Here is a 21,589-nt window from a genome sequence, read left to right on the forward strand (position 1 = left end):
ATATCTATGATATATCTATCGTATAAACTTTTGTGGGCGATATCGATTATTACTTACCTTGCAGTCTTATAGACGCTGCTGTTATGTCATAAGCATTTTCAGCAGAGCAAGTATAAGTGCCGAAATCAGATTTATCTAGTCGCCTGATAGTGAGATTTAGCTGATATGCATAATCGTTGATGATTACTTCTGATATGTCATGTTTCTCATCCTTCAATAATTTGACTCCTAAAGTGAATGTCTTCAAATGTAATTCTGTTGATATTTTATCTGTACCTATTTAAAAAGAAAATTCTTTTTCAAGATACAACTTAACTTTTTGAAAAATTTACACAAACTACATATTTTATTCTTCTTAGTCTTAGTTTTTTTCTCTCCATAAAATCATTAACGACAAGATGACTAATAAAATCTGCGTAACTATTCTCGCAAAAAAAGTTGTGAAACTATACATTTTCATTTAATATCTTTTTCGAATCGCATTATAAAAATATTTCACATATGCTAGATACATATAATTGAATTTTCCACAATTTGGCACATTTGAGAGCTGTTTATTTTAATTATTTTAGAAACGAATGGACAAATTGCACGTGCATCGAAAGAATCACGCGGTGTATCCCTCACCGTTATTTCTGTACCATGTGTTCAGAGCCTTCGGCGAGGACTCCACGTAACACTGAAGAAGAACATCGCTGTCGACGGGCGCCGCCACTAACTGGTTTGTGACTTTAATCAGCGGTTTGACTTTAACGAGAAAGATGCAATTAGTCGTGCAACTTAATCAAACGACAGGAAGTTGCTGCTTCGTAACGCGCGTATGCACTTACAACGAACATTGACGTAATATCTCTTGCTGACCGTCGGCGGCACTCCGTTTGACGCGATACAGAGATAAGAACCCATCTCTTGCCGTTGAATGCCCCTCAAATGAAGCTGCTCACCCTCGTATGTTGGCACTGTATTAATATTTTTGATATGATAAAAAAGATAAAAGAGTCGAATATTTAGATATCCTTCTTTTAGGCACTCTCAATTTTCGACATAATAATCTTATTTTAAAAAAATACGAGCAATTAACTCTCAAATTTCGCCTCTTTTGTGTATAGAATGTATTTTATACACAACATCTTATCTGTATAGTTTATTTTTTTATTCTAAAATAATTAAGAAAATTGTAATAAATAATAAATAATAATTAATTATTTTTTCTCTTGCGATATTTTATCATAAGAATTTTTATGTCAAATTTGAATAATGTATTCATTTAGAAAATTAAAAAATTGTATACAAAAGTTGCGAAATATTTTGCATATTGTTGCATTTCTTTACATATGTATGTATTATATAATTTTTTAAATATTTGTAAAAAAATATATAAGTTTAAAATCGCCTTATTTTTTCGTGTAAAGACATTAGAAATTTCAAAACAATGTTTAGCCGAGAGTTCCGATACATGCGTCTGTATAAAGAAGACGGAACCACTGACGGGATAGAGATATCGCGGCAGTAACGCTCTTGCGACGCAATGTACACACTGAATATTGCAATCGGGTACACCGAGTCGATACGGGCTTGGGCGGCGAAGAGGAAATATATGTAAAGTCAACATCCATCACTCACAGTCAGGAAGGCTAATCGGATGGCTGCTTTTCCGCGGCGAATCCAACAGGGTCGTCCCGCATCGTATACAAGGGCGTTTTTTTTAGAAGTGATCCTGTGCTTGAAATATTTCATCCTCAAAATCGAGTACCACATACGGATCAATTAAAGATAAATCATTTCAATGGTTCCGTTTACGATCAATCCTTTCAGCTTCATACCGGAGGTGGAAATTTCATTTATTTTTGAGGGAGTAATGCATTTCACGTTAAAACGGCGATGGAATATATGATGGAATATTAATTCACCATTTTAAGACCGCCACCAGGCAGTTATCTCTCTTTTATGCAATAATATAAGCATTATCTGATAATTAACACCTAATCAAATTAACTCTATTCGCGATTCTATCTCTCAACCCTATAATAATTGCTTTAAAAAAGTGTGTTCCTGTCAGTGTCAATATTTCACATTTCATACATACAACATACATCATACATATTACAAAACGCGATTTTTTGAAATCTTCATGTTAATTGGAATAAAATTAATTGGATAAAAAAATTCCTTTATATTCCACTCGAAATAATTTTTTTCTTCTCTTATTTAATATTTTATGTTTTCTATCTCATGTTTCATTGACGTGTGTTCACCAATATATTCAAAGACTACAACGTACTTCGTTTTATTCCTTGATGCTCATTCCTCAGGGTGATGTTCCGACCGTCCTCTCGGCGCCAGATCACTACAGGTTTCGGGTTGCCGGTCGCTCGACACCGCAGTCGCAAATCGCCATTCTCCTCGGCGGTCAGGGAATCCGCTGTGTCGTCCAGATCCATGATATCGGGTGGTATCACCACTTTCATGTGGCCGGTCTACGCGCAAAATTCATATTTACATTAGTGAACGGAAAAATATTTCGCAGGATAAATAAAAACAAATTTTTTTTAATTAAAAGAGTTTTAAAGAAATCCCGTTTTAATATCCGTTTGAGTTATTCATGCAGAGCTGAGTCATTCATTTCGAAAAATTTTATAAGCATAATGGTCAATAACTACCACTATTCTTTCAATGAAACTAGATTACTACATTTGTAAGAATATTACATGAAGATTATCAAGATAGGAAAACTTTATTGGACAAAATATAATACACCCTTTTTAGCGTACGAATGTTGATTGAATGATAATAATTTTTTCGTCTATCTACGCGTCGGTTTTTGTTTTTCCCTTCTCAATATTTTTTCGTTATGTAGAACGCGCTCCACATACACACTGACATATGTAAGTATGTAAACAAGGACACGTCGTTATATTCCTTATAAATGTTATTGTCCTTTTGTGGCTATACTTTTCATCGATTTAAGTATAAATTGTTCATATAATTTTTGGATTGAATAAAACAGAGAATCGCGAATCGAGAGATTCAAATAACAAAAAATGAATCATTTATGAATAATTAAATTCTAATTTATGAATATATTCCATTTATTTTGTTAGCGCCTTAAATATTTTATGACGACAATGTATTAACTATGTTTATACACAATGTTTTTCTTGTGACGCGTTCTTTATGTCAGTATTATCTTATTATTCGTCAAGACATGATCGCGAGAGGAACACGAGAGGCATCGTGCGTTATAACCATTACAATTATAAATTATCGATTCACTTGATTAATTAATTTCCGCGTTAAATGACATCTTAAGCGGTTATTTATCACGATGACGGTTATTTATCAAAGTACATATTTTGTAACACACACATATATATTTATTTAAAATAAAATTTAAAGAGAACGGAAATTATACATTTTATTGCGATTTTATAGATAAGAAAATTATAAATGTAAGTATGTTGAAATCGAATATTCGCTTCGCGAAAGATTGATTTTTTTCACTTAAATATAGTTTGCCTGTCATTTTCTCAAAAAAAATAATAATAATATATAAGTCAAATAATTCAAATAAAATGTATATGCATTATTTATATATTATTTTATATATAATTTATATAGTTATATTAATAATTTATATAATTATTTATATTATTAATATATTATATTAATAATAATATAATAATAATATTAATAATTTATTTATATAATAAAAATGTATATCATCAATTATATATTTTATATAATTTATTTTTGATCAAAATTTATCCCGCAATTCAAAAGTGATAAATTTTTGGACAATATATTTTTGGATATCATATATATTTTATGATATAAACTTTAATTTACATATTCAGTCAGATTTATATTACGAAATAGTAATCGTCTTAAAACGAGAGCGATTATTTATTAGTAAATGATAGATGATACCGTCGTTGCGATGAATTTAATCGGACGATTTTCAGACATTAAGTGAATCATATAATTATAATTTCTTCATTGTTCTCATAATATAATAATATATAATTAATATAATATATAATTAATATAATAAATTCGTGTTTCGTATATGTCGGGAGTGTTATGAAAGTGTGAGTGTGAGTGTGCAAAGTGCTACACGACCATCATGTTATCGATTAATGCGCAATCGTAATTAATCGTTTCGTAATTAATATTTCCGCAAATGAGTGCCGAAGCAAGGAAGGATGAAAAAGGCAATAAACGGCGCAGTAATCGTAAGATGAGCAATTTTTCAATCATTTTAAAATAAGCAATCAGGGATCAGAATTTTGAATATTGCGTTTTTCAATTAGCGTTTAATATTAGTCATTTTGCACATGTATATACATGACGCATGTATATACATGCATATGTACATCCATGCGTTGTAATTGCATTAGATATAGAAAGGGACGAACGCATCGCTCCCATTCGGTAGCGACGTGATAGCAGACGTGATAGAGGACGACTGTCGCTCTAATGTTGAGCAGCTCTACTGACCTGGCTCCTCATGGGATCCGTATTAACTTGACACATGTACGTGCCGGAGTCGTTCGGCTGAACGTTAGTCACGTGCAGCTTCCATGTGTTATGGCCGTTGTGAGTGACGGACAAGCGTGGATTTTGCGCTACCATATGCGTGTGAATGGCCAAAATCGCACGCGAATCCGACTTTATCCAGGCGACCTGTGCGTGACGTAACAAAATTGCTCATTTCGCTCGTAATAGGATAAATCATATGATTAAATTGTAAAAAAATATTTTTAAAAATCCATACATATATTAAAGAAATTATAACTAATATCTCTCTTGATTTATTCTGCCTATTAATTATTTAACGTTTAACGACACAATCAATATATTCGCTATGAATTTATTATGGTATGATAAATTATATTTTGTAACGTTCTGTAAATATTTTGTAACAACCATTCTTTATAAATAATATTTCGTATTCCCATTCAAATGTAAAAATATATCTTTAGCAATCGCAATAGTTGAAAAATATATATTTAATTTAGCTCGCAATGTTGTCAAATAATATTTTCGTTTGATATTTACGCATCCAACAGGCTAAATATACATATATGTACGTAAGCGATTGTTAAATAAAAAAACCAATAAATTAATTTTTTATAAAATCCGAGTTGTGCCGACAGTGATTATATATAATTCGAGAATGATGGGAATTTTATACATATAATTACTGCGTGAATATGTAACTGTTGCAAAAATAAAATAAAGAATGAATTGAAATTTTGTACAAAGCAAACGTGATGCATTATTTTTCTATGGCTTTATATAATCAATAATTCTTTTCCACACAACACTATAATAATACCTTCTTATATGAACGCAACAAAAGGATAAACGCAACAAAGGATGCCATAAAGATAAATAACGCAGAAACGTGTGTTGTAGAAAAAAAAAAGAATTTTGTTTTTTTTCGCGCAGAGAGTTGTATTTTACAGAAAGGAGCGCGAGCACGGGGAAAAGATCGGGTCACTTTACGCGAGAAGAACGAGCACCCTTCATTAGTACCGGATGCGGTGCTTAAAAAGCATCGCGGTACTCGCGAAAGGCGCTTATCGGTATTCATACCGGTCGGTGACGCGACGTTGGGGCTTTGCACTCTTAAATTCCGCTTGGGTTTACATCGCCCTTCTCTAGGTTCCTCCTCTTTCGCGCCCGGTCGATAGCTCGATCTGTCATATTTCAGACGATGGTGAAGCCATGGAGCGAATGAAAAGGCTTTTAAACCACGAACAAAAGCTCGCGTTGCCGCGTTTCGATCAGCGACAGAATTTAAGATGCGCATAAATGCGCGTGAAAGGATATCGCGATCTACCTGTTGGAAATACATACACGCTTTTGTCGCGGTCTGAATCTCCTTCCCCCGAGGGATGATCCTTCGTGGACCAAGAGTAATTGGCAGGTGTCCTTATAGACATTCAATATGGGATCTGACTCGCGCGACTATAGATCTATAATAGTATACTCGGAGTATTGCATTTGCGATGGTGTTAGATGATTATATTAGTTCAATTATATATTGATATGTATATATATATATATATATATATATATATATATATATAAATATGTATATATGTAAATATATGTTTATATGTATATATGTATATGTGTAAAATGTGCGGGATTTCTTATTTTTCTCAAATATTATAGATTTATCCGCATTTGCACAGATTTCTAAGAAAAGATTCTCATTAGCTCTATTTTTTTAATTCTATATTTAAAAAAGGCAGATATATTTCTCGATTAATTCGAAACAAATTTTACTGACGTAACTCAATTCACATTTAATTGCACGGCTTGAATTCCCGTGGAGAGACACCTGAAGCTTTAGGTACGGCTGCACGCTACATAGGACTGTAAAGGGTTAAATTTCTGAGATTAGATGTTACGGGATACACGAGACATGGATACGAGTAACGCGACGACACAGACGGCTGTCAAATTAAACAGATTTCGACGGCAAGTATATATGTGTATTTTTGTCTACGTGGCAAATTTTATTTTATGAATAAGCGATTAAATCGCGTAAATATATCTTTTCGATATGGAAGATAAAATATCTATGTATCGCATAAAAATAAAATCACGAAAAATGTAGATTGATTAAACAAAACGGAGAGTGCAAAAATATAATATTTTGCGTGTGCGCGAGGTTTCTCTACGTCAACAATATATCTAAACGAGATGGAATGTGAAACGAGATAGATGGTAAACGGGTTAGGTTATCAGAATCATTTATCGGAAATTTTAACGAAATTGATATTAAAACTTCCGAAACTCTAACAGAAAAACATACAGATAAATACATTGCAAATGGCATATAAAAAATGTATACAAATGAATGCACAAAAAGTCGTTAGATTTTTTGCAGCGCAATTCGGACTTTATCTTTTTCCGCGATTTTCGTCTCGCGTGTGACAGTTGTCAGGTCTGGATTTTTACACACATAAGCTACTCAAGCTACAGTTTGAAGAGTTTCATATACGAGTAATTTACTGTTAATGAAAATAATTTAAATGTTGTCATCACTATCATTTATCAAAGAGAAATTTTTTTTTTATTTTATACTAAACGATGTAATGTGTTATAGAGGCACGAATTTAAATTCGACACTGATAATTACATATACGAGGAAAAAATATTATTTGCACAGTTTTTCATCTAATCGTCATTTTGCTGAAGTGCGTAAGGTGCACATAAACGATGTCGCAAAGTCAGCACAACGATGCAATTGCGCGAGGAACATGAGAAGGTGTTCGGTGGCAAAAATCAGGGCTATTCACCGACATTATATTAGCGGATCTGATTTATGTTCTTTCTTCCGTCGTTTCCTTTCTCTTTCCGGAGAGAAAGAGAGAGACAGAAGAGGTAAACTCTTCGGAGCACAGCCGCGAGCGACAAGACATCTCTCCTCCATCCTTTCCTTTAACGCAAGCACGCTCCGACAGCGTTAGAAATGTGATAGAAAGATTGTCGCTATCTGAGCGCGCAATCAAACTTAGACTTCTTCTTGAAAGTGAATTACTCGTCGCGTCTGTCCCAAAAGGGATTCCCTGGACTCTAGTATATACAACCGAACACCTTTTACACACGCGAAAACACAGACTGATGAGTGATTGCATGTGAGTGACTATAAATACAGAGAGACCGTTTCCGTATTAAATTATGATCGATAAACTGGCAGAATCGCGAAAAACTTGCAAATTGTTGATAGTTAAATTAGATAATATTCAATAAAACAAAGAAATATTGAAAGACGCGCGAAATTATAAGGATCTCATGGTTATAGTGATAAATTCTTCATTTAATTTGAACGTGAGTTTCTTCAATAAAAAAGAGGTAGTTCTCGAGTAATCAACGGTTGAAAATAAAGGGCTTTCTTCATAAACCAAGCTTCGTGGAAGAGCAAATAGACAAGAAATCTGAAATCTATAACTAATTTCAAGTGGACTTTACTTTAATAGAATTTTAATCTGAGATTTAAATACGAAGATATTCAAAGTTAAAAATTGAAAGTTAGTGACGAATGATGCGCCAAGGAAAAATAGAATTTAGTTTCGCCGAAAGATTTATCATTATTTGAATATATCATTATTAATTTTTATCCTCGTTTTTATTTTATTTATTTATATCATCTTGTTTATTTGAGAAGGTTGCTGTAATTATTGTAATTCAAATATAAAGAAAGGAAGGTTGTATAAATAGCTAGTTTAATCGATACGAAAAATTCTAAACTATTATATATATGGAAAAAGAGAGAGTTTATATATATGTATATATTAAAATGTATTATTAATATAAACAAGTACACATAATATTATTTTTTCGTGGATTTATTCCTATGTGTTGCAAATTCTTTTAAAAATTTGGTTTTATGATGAAATCGAATTTTGAAATAAATTTTTAAAATTAATTATATTATCTATGATATTTATAATCATACAGCTAATGCTACTTGTTATAAATATGATTATTATTAAAATAAAAAAATACCTATAAATAATTACAACGCCTAAAGATAAGCGGATTATGCACATATAACATTATGAAATAAAATGCATATTATAAAATGTATGTTATGAAATGTATATTTAATTTGATTTCTGTTAGATGTGTTAAATTGACAGTCTATTTATATGTCTACAACTCCCACATGTCTTTATAATTCCTTCCATTCTTACATTTGAAAGGAAAAAACAGACTTCCTAAAGCTGTGTTTTTTTTTCTAATTTTGGAATAAAATTTATTTGATATGCGCAGTCTATTTCCTACATCCTATAGTTTCGACAATACGTTCTGTTGCCTTTCTTGTCTTTGGAAAATACATCGAATACTCAATGGTTCCGCTTGATTTGCATTGTTTCGCTATTCAAATCCAAGGAAAACATCTTGACGTTTGTGGCGTCGCTCGCGGCTTCTCTCTTAGGGGTTGAAAATACTTGTCGAAGAATACTTGTGACATTTTTACAAGAACTAAGTTATCTCTCTATATACGAATCGGCCTTTTCTACCGCGCGCGTAACATACAATATAAATGACAGTGTTCGATAAAACTGATGGATAAAATAGTTTTCGCATGAGTTAAAATAAAAAATTCACATTTTTAAAATATTCAATGTGAATTTTGTTTAAAAATGAAAGAATGCAATTATAATTCATGAAAGAGCTTAGTAATTTTAATAAAATATTAATTTTGTTCCCACGGTTTTACTCTTCTCTCTCAATTATCTATTAAAAAATATTTCTTATCGCATTATCGCGTGTTGCTATTTTCTTGTGTTATGACATTTTTATTTGAAGCACTTGACAACATATCATTTCGCAATCAAATTAACGGAGATAGACATTTTTGCGTTTAATAACTGGCAATGGAATATGTAATTCGATTCGATTATTTTTTTTACCTATAGTAAAATCCAGTATATTTTGCAAAAATAAAATTTATTGTGGGTCACATTACTAGTTATTTCAAACGATCCCTAATCGACTACATAATTACACGCGCGCGAACAGTACGAGTACATTTACCTTATAAGACTGAAGATGATTAACGACGCAGGTGAAGAAGACGTCGCGACCTTGAGTGACCGTGTGATTTTCCAGGAGCGCCAGAAATTCGGGCAGGACCTCAGATTTAGGCGGTGTTTGACCTGAATTATGCAATTAACGATTATATGCGCTAACGATTATGGCTAACGATCCATAAAGTTAATCCTTAATTAGCCCTCTCAGCCACCAACTTGCCGCCGATACGAATATGATATATGAACGGCGCATTAGAGGGAATTTCGGGAATGGATGCCGAATGCCCGTCATCTTTTTGCGCCGCGTGCGCGAGCGCAAAATTTAATCCAGATCGCCGCGTTATTTATGCACGTAACGAGCGACCGGCCGACCACATCTCACCTCGCGATAATCATGATTCTTTCTGTGTTACATATATTTGATATATCACTGACTAGTGTCCAGCATAATATATGAGATAATTGGGGAAATTTTAATTTTTAGCAAAAATTAGTTTTTGAAAAAATAAAAATATGTTTTTAGCTGTTGATACAATAAACACAAATTAGTTTATATTCTTTTTTTAATTCGTTATTACATATAAAACATATGTACATGTAGAACGAGGCGCATTAAATATTTTAATTAAATGAGACAATTAAGTTAAAAAATATTATATTCTCAAAAACATTGATAGTACGAAGAAATCTTATTAATCACAATTAAAAGATTTTAGAAAATCTTTACATTTTTCAAGTATATGTATCCTTTTTTATATAGAAATGGAAGAATGTATGACCTCAAAATCAATGATTTGTTAATTAATAAATTAATAAATAATTTTGTAATAAATTCGATAATTTTTTTATATATCCTTTTTTGCGTTCCGTTTCTTTCTTTCATTTTATTATTAAATTCTAAGTTTCCTAAAAAATGATCAATGATTCACATATTGTATTACGTAAAAAGTCAATATGTAAAATAGGGTGCTTATTGACCACGTCGAACCCTTATAAATTTCTTAGCTACCAGTGTTATATCAAATAATATTCCCCTCACGTGGCAACATGTTAACTCGATGTGCGACATATTTATGTTTCACGCAGAAATCGCGCATTGATCATCTTCGCAATAACAAAATGGAATCTAATAGACAAAAAAGAAGATGTATTCTTCCTATATCCTTCCCGGTTAACTTCTCGAAGCAAACACGCGAATATGAAGGAAAGGGGAGAAAGTTTTGCGAGAAACGGGGTGTTTATTAATCACGTGGAACACGGTCGAGCGAAAGTTCGCTGACTTGTGAAGTAATCATCATCTATCATGATCTATCGCGCGGAAAAGCTACCGCGAAGACCGGATAGCATTTTTGTTAGTCCGTACATGCAAGTCGAGTGTTCGACGATTCATGCATTGAGATTCGTATCTTTTTATGTAATGAGAAATCAACCTGACACAAATATCGAATAAAATGGAAAACTTGAAAAGATTCAATAATAAGAAAGTTGAAATCCTCAAAATTTACATAATTAATACATAAATTGTTATTTATGTATTTCTTATATTTTTTTCATAAACATCCAGTATCTCCTAAATAAGTTTTATTTTAACAGAGAACAACAGTGTCTTTAATTTTCTCACATTCGCGAATTCGATTGATTAATTAATTTTTAGCGCATATTTTAGATTTTTCTTCAAGGATATTAAATTATTAAATCCTTTCCCTATAAGATTTCACAATTTGTATATTTGATCACGCGATAAATCAATAACAATAATAAATAAATAAATATACAATAAAATAGGAGTCTTTTTATAAAAATCATCCGGTATCTCCTAAATGAGTTTTATTTTAATAAAGGACAGAGTCTTTAATTTCCTCATATTCGCGAATTCAATTTAATTTTTAGCGCATATTTTAGATTTTTCTTCAAGCTCGAAATTAAATTATTATTTCCCTCCCCTAAAAGATTTCGCAATTTATATATTTGATCACACGATGAATCAAAAATAAATAAATGTACAATAAAGTATGAAACATTTCTCTCAAAGTTGGAGAAAAGTCGGCGGCTTGTACCACTTTGCAATTCCTGCTTCTTTTTAAGCAAGGATCCTTTTTAAGCTTTCGCGGAAACGCGAGGCTACCGATAGCGATGTCTCCGGAAAGATTCCATTTGATTCTTACCGAAACTGGAGCAAAGAAAGGCGGCGCAAAAGTAACGGGCACGATACTGTCGTGGCGATCGGAGACGGGGAAAAAGGAGGAATTCTGTGATTCTCCGTGCGGATTAAAAACTCGTAACTTTTGCTTCTCCTCTCCCGTAACTCCCGACCGATGCTTTTTTTCCTATTTTTCAAAGAATCCACATCGCGAAGATACTTACCTTCCTGAGAGCAATATATTCAAGTCTTACCGAGACTGACGTGGAGAAAGACGGCGATAAGGACGCACAGTGCGACGTTCTGCGATGCCATGCCATAGGGTAAGCCATACACCATACGTACTGCAACGAGAATTGTGAAATAAAGCGAAACTTGACTTTTTGCAGAAACAATACATATTAAAAGTTTTAGCTTAATGGCTAATAAATGAAACAAAATTATTAAATTATATTTATAAAATATTATAAAATTCGATAACAATCTGAATCAAGAAATTCGATAGATCTCTTCATTATAAATTTTTGTTATATATTTATATATTATGATTTCTTCTTGTTTTTAATCATTAACATTTTATTTATTTCTTATAATACTTGTAAATTATTGTCTATGAATATGAAAAAGAAATTATCAAATGTGTGAAAAATATCATAATCAAATAATGACCTCGAAACGCTCCGGAAAATTGTTTTAATAAAAAGAATATATGTGTCACGACATCGATATTATAATATATAATTTATATCGATTTTATTTGAATTCACGTGACTAATTTATTTGTCATAGTTAGATTTTTTTATCTAGAGATCTTTCTAAAATTTTAAAAATTTCAGATTTGTATAAAGAATCATATAATTATAATTACATTATAATTACATTATAATTTTTATCACAATATAAAATCTCGCAAGCGAAAGACATTCAAAGATACCATATAGAGAAGACTAGCGCGACAAGATAGCGAGAGGTAAGCGAAAAGAGAGATTGGAGGTCGGAATCGAGAATTTCGCGACTTCGTCGACGCGTGCTCGAGATGCGAGGTTGGAAAAGAGGAAAAGAGGAGGAACGGGAGAGGCAGCTCCGAATCGCGTGAATATTAACTCGACAGTTGGTCGCCACATAAATGCCAACCCCGTTGATATATCCCACGTTTGCCCGTCGCCATCCTCTTCCCACCGACTACTGCCGTAATAATACTCCCGGACGGCAATAGGTAGACTCCCTCCATCCTTTCCGTATCCTCTCGCGATACGCACATGCCGCGTCTCGGGGACACACGTGCGTACGTTCATATGTAGGTACGTAGATGGGTATGTTATATACCAAACAACCACAGTCCAATAGTCAAATGGAAATTTTGCTCGCGCTCGAGTTTGCCCTTTATGACCCCTCGGTCTTCACCCTTTCATCAAAAATTCATCAAAAATTCTGCTGTCATATATACATGTTCGAGTTAAACGACAAGTTAATATAGTAAGCTCTCTTTCTTTCTCTCTCTTTGCCTCTTTATATGGAAGCTGGTTTAATATCCGTTTGGTATTACACACTTTGAAACAACGAATTCTATAAGAATAAGTGACGTATATGTATATGATCATAAATGTGAAGGTAAAATCGTGTATTGTGCCTCTACGAGAATCAGTGGGCGGTTTTAGGATATCAAAAGATCCTTTGATTTCACGAAACTTTGTTCCTTGCGCAAGCATAGTTAACTATTTCCTTCCGATAAGTAATCAAGCATATCCATTCGCATCCGATGGTTTGAAAATTGAAGGAAAATTGAAGGATGTGTAATTTACTTGAAAGCACGCGTTTAATGGCACGCATAATATTACAGTAATTAAAGTATGATTATTCACGGTAATTAATTGAACATTATACATTTATTAATATATTTGTTATACATTTCATCGAAGAAACAATCAGATACAAAATTTATCAGATATAAAAATCAATCTGTACGATTGTACAGATTGATTATTAAATTAATAGTGATAGTAAGAAATGCTAACTTTGAAAATAATTTTTTTTCCAAACAATTATAAGAACAATTGTTTCCTGTATAAAAAAAATTGAAAATTAGAAATTATCGATACACATATTTATGTGAAAATATTTAAATGCAGAAAATTGCATGATTGTTTTCTCCTTCTTCTTCTTTTATTAGAAATGTATAAAAGAAGAATTCTTTCGTTAACTTCTTTGGTAACTTCTAGGGTCTAAAGCGCGCGTGAAATTTTTAGGTAAAATAAATAAAAGTTTTTATCTAATAATAAAATTACAGAAGTATAAAAAATATTTATATATATACTATAAAATATTATCCATTATGTAATTATAATTATATATATATATATATATATATATATATATATATATATATGTATATGGAAGATTGCAAATCCTATTAATTAAGTTTCAAATTCTTCAATTTCATTTCTGGCAAGTTTTACATTAGTGATATTAGCGATAGCAAGATTTCTCCTGTTGAAAAAAGAACTCGAAGATCTCAAAATCGGAGGGTAACTTTCGGCTTCTCGTCTTTCGCTTTCTCGCTTTTAGCTAGTATTTCCTTTTTTCTCTCTCTTTCCTTTTCTTCCTTATCCACATGTTTTAGCACTTTCGATTTTTAGAAGCACGCGAGAAGAAATAAAAGCCACCTACCCATTCGTTTCATCAGATTCGCCCCGCCGGAACTATTACACGTTTCCATAGCGTACCTTTTATTTCGGCTCCTACTTCTTTTTTCTTTTACGCGTTTCGCTTTTCTCGATACAATTCTCACGTGCACTTAACGAATACAATTCTCCTCCTGTCAGCTCCTCCCGTCCGTGCTCTTTTGCATACAGCTAATCTTCTCACCGGATTTGCGGGTGGTCCGTTTCTTCTCCATGTATCTCAACCCGAAAAGAAGTAAATATTCAAAGTTCTTTGTTACAAGAGGATCGCCGGATCTTTTCCGCCCGCGAGGGTTTATCCTCTTTTAATATCCGAGCTAGCAATCAAGAATATCGGTTTAGATTTGCGCGTGAAGTAAATAGCTTCGCTTTTAAGGGCATCTGCTTTACATTTTATCCAAACATGAATTTTGTTTACGATTAAATCTAAACATTAATAATTAATAAAAGCATAAAACAAGGACTATGTTTAGAAAAAAATTTTGAATGCAGCTATGTGAGAGAACATGTATGAAAGAGTATGAATATTATTAGACTATAATTCCAAATTTCATATTTCTTGTTCTTTCAGTAATTATATAATCATCCTTTCCAAACTTTATATTTTCTGGAGTATCTAATTATACAGAGCAAAAGTAAAATGACAAAAGTACAGAAAGTATATATATAATTTCTTTTAAAAAAAATAAATCAGAAAAAATCCATCTAATAATATTCACATCTTTGTACATCTTTGTATTCACATATTTTCAAGATTTATTCATGAAGGCTTTTATAAGCTTTAATTATAATTATTAATAGCTGAAAATTATAAGACAGCATTTTTTAGTCATTCCTTCGTTATTCTAATACTTTGATGCACGAAAATTATTTTTTTTTCATTTATTTCACATCTATACATTTTACATACGTAAACGTATGTATTCTTATAACGCGCACACTTATCACGCGGTAAAAAAATCTAGTTAATTTGATAATCCATGTATTAATTCGATTTGATTTATCTTTTGGTAGATAATATCGCATCTTTACATCTACAAACGTTATATGTGAATCCATTAGAGTAATTCACACGTCGTGTTTGGCAAAGCGCTGAAACGTTGTAAAGCTATACGTAATGCTGAACCTAGTAAAGCTATCTAGGAAATCAAATATCGACGTGAGAAACGCGAATACATTAATCATCTATAATGCGTCTATTAAGGATTATCGTTCTAAAGTAATCCATACATTAGCATGTGAATTGGATGATGGAAGTAGCAATATCGTAAAACATTTCAATAAAACTTTCGATTAATAGCTGTCTAAAAAATGTAAATGCCGAGTAAGATTGAATACATTTTCAATACATATATGTACATCGGATAATGTTTAAAGAAATGATATAAAATCATTACATTAAAAAAAATTGCAGGATTTAATTTCCCAAGTACTAAAATTACAACAGAGTTGGCAAAGCGTACTGATTAATCTTAATAAATATTCGATTTCAATCGCTAATTATAAAGATACCGAATTCTTGAATCGCGAATGAAACAATGATAAATGCATTCCTCAAACATTGAAAATGGTTTCGCGTTTCGTAACAAAGAAATTTGATCAATCATCCTCTCGACATTCATGAATGGGAGATTCATCGATTCCTTTCTCATCGAAGGTGATGTATATCACTTAGTTGAAAAAAGGCTTTCTCTTCTCAATAAAATTTCACATTTCCGATACAAAGAGATGAACACCGAAAACTTTCATAGCGTATTCATCCGTTCACCCGACTTGACCTAACAATAAAAAATTGCAGTTTCCGTCATTCCCTTGTATTTCACTTCGTTTCTCTATTTTTCCTTTTCCGTGGACGATCGCGAAACTTTCCTTAACGCGACCAAAAAGAACGATTGATTATTGATAAGGTGCTGCAGTGTGACAGGGGTTCTCGAGATTATTCGAAGGATTTTCGAAACTACGTTGGCTTATCGCTACTTAATACACGCTTATCACGACGATATAAGTTGCAAAAAAGTTTAATGCGAATCTTGTAATTTGCCGTATCTTCCTCAGCTTAGATTTAACCTTGTAAAAGAACCCATAACTTTTTAAAGATGACAGAATAATAAGTCCTGGGATGTGCTAGAATTCTAGTATCATTCTTTTATTTTAACTTGAATCAGTCTCGATAATGAAAAAAAATCAATACTAATTATAATATTATAATTATGTTTATCGTATTATTTTATTTTTTGTAACAAATAATTATTTTAACAATTAAACTTTCGATTAACGATATTACTGTATATATCTTGATACAACATTTTATTCATCACCTGACAATTAAGTAAGATAACGATTCCTTGCACGTGTGAGCGCGATTCTATCTATTTATAGTATTTTCGGTATCGAATTCCATGTCTGACAAACTTCTATACAATAACCACACGGCGTCTTATAGTACTGCAACAACTGAAATCTACTCTATGGCATATTAAATTTCTTCGCTAACTATGCATTACGCTGGCAATAATGGATTCAATATAATTACGGTAATTATAACATCTCATTATTGATGTTCTTTGTGACTTATAACAGAAGGATGCATGAGATTGTCATGATACTCTCTCATCCAATGTGCATAATAAAAGTTTGCGACAGCAAAAAATACATGATGTTACCATATCGCGTACAAAGTTAAATATATCCCGGTATCACACAACTTCGATTATAATAAACTCGATAATACATAATTTTTATTTTCGCGCGTTTCTCGTTTCGAGAATATTCATAGTCTTATTATTCATAGTCTTAAATATCCATGTTTGAAAGTTTATTATAAATTGATTTTATGATTCAAAAAATAGACACATAAAACTTAAAAATCCGTTATAAACATTGATTTAAAAAATACATACATTTATTTCGATAAATAAAATGGAGTTTTACTTCTATATCTAGCATAAAAATATACTTAATAGAAAAAAAATAAATAAAAGATGATAAAAATTAATTTTTTATATGATGATTTTTTTAATAATATTGTATAAATGTTATATAATATACTAGTTTTGTTTCTCAGTTTTACGTTTATCTCAATTTTATTTTTATCATCGAAATGTGCATCATTTAATTTTTTTGTAAATTAAACAGATCAACAGCATATTATTTCGAAAGAAATATGTAATAAAATCCGCTCACAATATATCTGAAATTACATGTATATACGCAGTAATAAAATATTTCACAGGTGCTAAACGAATCTCGCCAAAAAGGTATGTGACCGGATTAAACGACTATAATAATTGTATTCGCTTCACGTTATATTATTGCTGTCAAATGTTGAAATTGTCAACTGACAAATATCGCGAAAAATTCGGGAATTAAAACAAATCTCGATAACGTCACTGTATATGTATAATGCATAGATATAATAAAATATACGCTACAATATTACGCGACAAATATTCTATTCAAATGAATTTTGGCCCCGCTGTCAAACTCACGATCTCTAAATTTCTCTCCACACTCCAGCGAACTTGTCGGCCAACTTTTTCCCTCCCTATTACTCCTCCTCCTTCTGAGTTTAAAATAAATATTCCCTCACGATATCGCTGCGCGAGCTACTTTACTAATTATGTTACAAGGATTGCCACTGAAGTTCCTGTAAAAGAAGTTATAGGTCCGTCTAGGTTCGCCAGCTTTTCCGGAGTCGGTGCCTCTTCATTCCCTCCCGCTCCCCCTCCTCCTATCCTGTTAAACTTAATTTACTATCTTTTAGTATCTAACTTTTGTCAGCGGGTCATCTCTTCGTTTCGGTTTCCGTGTCGTCTGCTGAACAAACCGTGACAAGTCGTGCCGGTGATATATACCTACATTCTATAAAATACATCAGATTTAAATTGTTTTGCTTATACATTAGTTTATTACAAAGATACTCGTGGCTCGTGGCAGTAAACACAAATATTTCATCTTTTGATTGACGTTGCAACTTTACTAGCGCTATTTCTGTCGGATTAAATGTCATATTAAAGAATAATGCCGAGCTCATTAACGGTGAATTTTCACTCTTGCACATAATATTTTTACAGCAGGTATTTACTTATATTTTACATGCGCGCAGGGAATTAGAATCGCTCTTATTCGCGAATATAAAACATCTATTAATTTTCTTAAAAATGTCTTCGCTTTTGCGGATAAGTAATATTTATTTTTATCAGCATACGTGTAAAATATACTTGTGCGTTTCACTAAAAAACTTAAAATTCTTTTAATGAGAAGAAAATATGTTCATATGGCTCAACCAATATTTGAAAGTGACTTTTTATTATAGAAACAGATATATTATATATATATCTCCACAATCGTCGAGAAATCGTTCCACTTTTCCACTAACTACCCTCATCTTGCTAGAGTAGGTAATACGTACTTGTCAAACCTTACATCATGCCATTCATATGCGGTTGACCATCGCTTGAGGCGACACGAGAGGAAGCGGCCGGTGTCGACGTAATGACGAGCGAGAAGATGTGAGAAACTCGAATTGCTTTTCCAGCCTCCTTCCTCTCTTCTTCTCTCTCTCTCTCTCTTTGTCTCGCTCGCTCTAGGTTCCTTACGTGTTAACGTGACATACCGGCATGCAAAAGGACGCCGTGAAATAGCAATCGACTATCGATGAGCGTAACGCCATCGTCGAGCAACGGTTAAGATGGGTTTCGTAGGGAATTCGCCTCTCGCGCGATGGAACTTAAGGATCGTGGTTGAAACTGTCTGCAAAGTTAGGAGGAACCGTGACTCATCCCGCATCCCGAGATGCGACCCGCTTGCATACGATGCTGCAGTTTTCGTTTACCTCCGAGTTACATCTTCCGCGGGTTCTTCTATCGCGTGTAGCAATCTCAGGAATAGCAACTTCGCGAAAAATATCGAAACATCAGTTGGAAAAGAAACGACATTCACTTACATCTGTATTCTCCCAGCTGTTAAATCAAGCCATAGAAAATAAAATATGCGGACAAATGCGAGCATAATACACGAGTGCTTATTAGCTAGTCAAGCGAGGGAGGGATGTTAACACGAAAAGATTTGCGTCTCATTTATGATATATATAATCTTCCATTCGTGATATACTGTTATTGAATAGTATTGAATAATATTATATACAAAGAGACTTTTTAAAATTTTATTATTTTTGATAATTTTGTAAAGCTAATAGATTCTCACGATACATAAATGAGCAATGTAAACAATGTTAGAATAAAACTTCCTTTAATATTATTATCCATAGTCTAAAACATAATCGATGATTTAATTTTTGCTCGCGTTTGTATCGAGCAACTTCTGCACAACAATCAAAATTATGTAATGATAAATCGAGTCATTCGAAGAAATGAGAAAAAAAAAGTAAGAAGTAAGAGAAAAAAAAGATTACATTCGTAAAAAGGCGATAAATCGGCGTCGCACTTTGCGTAATACAGGATGTTGCATATAGATATATCCGGCCATCTCTTCCTGCTCCCAACACGAGATCACTCCGGCAATAGCGTTCGGTGACATTCAAACGTCGAGTGACATTTTGTGTGTGTGTGTGTGTGTGTGTGTGTGTGTGTGTGTGTGTGTGTGTGTGTGTGTGAATCGCTGATTCCCCATAATACGTCGTGATGGATTTGTAACGCGAGAGAAACGAGATGATAGCCCTCGTGGAGAATTAGTAGCAGAATGAGAAAAGAACGTACATGTAGGCGCATAACGTCTAGTTATGTATTTGCCCGGCAAACAAAAGGATTTCGCGATAAATATAGTCGCGACTATATGCACCTCTCGTATTCTTCGAGATCTTCCACATGTAGGAAAATAACTAAATTTTACAAAAAATTTATTGATATTTTAACCGATATTTTACAGATATTTTAATAATATATTTTTTAATGTTGTACCAATTATTCTACAGTTATTCTGTAGCTATCTGTCTATATTAGTGTAATTAATTAATGTAAATTTGTAGCATTTGATATTTATAATATTATACTTATATAAATTAATACTTTTCTTGAGTTAATTTTTACCCTAAATTAATTTCTTTAGCAATTCCTTTTTGGGAAATTTAAACTTAAACAAAAAATCTAATTTTGCTTTTATAAATTTAAATAAATAAAAGCATAATCGTATAAATTCATATAAATCCATATAAATTGTAACAAAATGAAAGGAAAAAAAATATTGATTTGTTCTCACATATAGAAAAAATATACAAATAAGTAAAATATAATATTTGTTTTTTTTTAATAATCATATTTTTTTTATATTTGTTCTTTTTATTTCTTCATAAAAGACAGTGGCTTGAAAAGAACACATTCAATAAAAAATCAAACTAGAAATAAAGTTCATGATACTGTTTTAAGATAATAAAAATATAACTTAAGTTTAAAAAAAATTAAAATATTATAAAAGAAGTTGTACGTGTGTGTGTGTGTGTGTGTGTGTGTGTGTGTGTGTGTGTGTGTGTGTGTGTGTGTGTGTGTGTGTGTGTGTGTGTGTGTGTGTGTGTGTGTGACATATGTGAGATATATCGAGAAAACAAGTAATAAAAAAAATGTGCCCAAAGTAAGGAAGGCGACCAGCAAAATTAGAAGATACATGAGGAGGAAAGGAAACTGTGCGAACAACACTTGTAACCCGACAAGAATCGATACATGATTTCCTCGGTTCGTGAGATAACGAACAATCGGTTTCATGACGAGAACGGGAATCGAAGAATTGGGGAATTTGTTACTTCTCAGATGCCGCACAAAGCGGATCCGATGGGATTGTGGTAGAACGCGCAGAGGAATTGATGTTCGCGTGAGTAATCTAATGCCGAATCGAGAGAGAATACACACAAAGTGACGACAAGAAAGGGAAGTTTATCTGAGATAACAACTTCACAAGTAATGAATAATTATCTTCCTTTTAAAAAAAAGTATTTGCTAATTGACACGAAGAAAAACTGTCATCGCTTACACAAATAATCGCGAGACTACGTTTTGTACTAATTGAAAAATATTTAATTTGCAAAAGACTGATTATAAATATTAATTTATAATCATTTAAAATCATTTATAATTATTAAGATTCTAACCCCCATAACAAAAAAGTCACAGTGATATCATGATAATATTGTTCGGTGACAATTAAATGTCACAATGAAATCACAACAAAGTCATGGTGACATGCAAATGTCCGCTTTGTCA

The 21,589-nt window shown here is 32.4% G+C and overlaps 1 protein-coding gene across 4 annotated transcripts in view; it reads right to left on the minus strand.

Moving 5' to 3' along the window:
* LOC105250857 (lachesin) overlaps nucleotides 1–21,589 on the minus strand; it is a 34,138-nt gene that overhangs the window by 834 nt on the left and 11,715 nt on the right. The window contains exons 1-8 of one of the 4 annotated variants that reach the window (XM_011257179.3): nucleotides 18,790–19,040; nucleotides 11,952–12,041; nucleotides 9,562–9,683; nucleotides 4,498–4,683; nucleotides 2,282–2,477; nucleotides 831–959; nucleotides 628–747; nucleotides 58–276 (exon numbers count right to left, since the gene is read on the minus strand). In XM_011257179.3, the coding sequence (XP_011255481.2) occupies nucleotides 58–276; nucleotides 628–747; nucleotides 831–959; nucleotides 2,282–2,477; nucleotides 4,498–4,683; nucleotides 9,562–9,683; nucleotides 11,952–12,036 (1,057 nt within the window). In that variant the 5' untranslated portion in view covers nucleotides 12,037–12,041; nucleotides 18,790–19,040. Of the gene's footprint in view, nucleotides 1–57; nucleotides 277–627; nucleotides 748–830; nucleotides 960–2,281; nucleotides 2,478–4,497; nucleotides 4,684–9,561; nucleotides 9,684–11,951; nucleotides 12,042–18,789; nucleotides 19,043–21,589 lie in introns of those variants that run through there. The other 3 variants (XM_011257178.3, XM_011257181.3, XM_011257180.3) reach the window with 3 other exon arrangements.

The sequence above is a fragment of the Camponotus floridanus genome, unplaced genomic scaffold (assembly GCF_003227725.1).
Source record: "Camponotus floridanus strain SB8 unplaced genomic scaffold, Cflo_v7.5 scaffold202, whole genome shotgun sequence".
NCBI lineage: Eukaryota > Metazoa > Arthropoda > Insecta > Hymenoptera > Formicidae > Camponotus > Camponotus floridanus.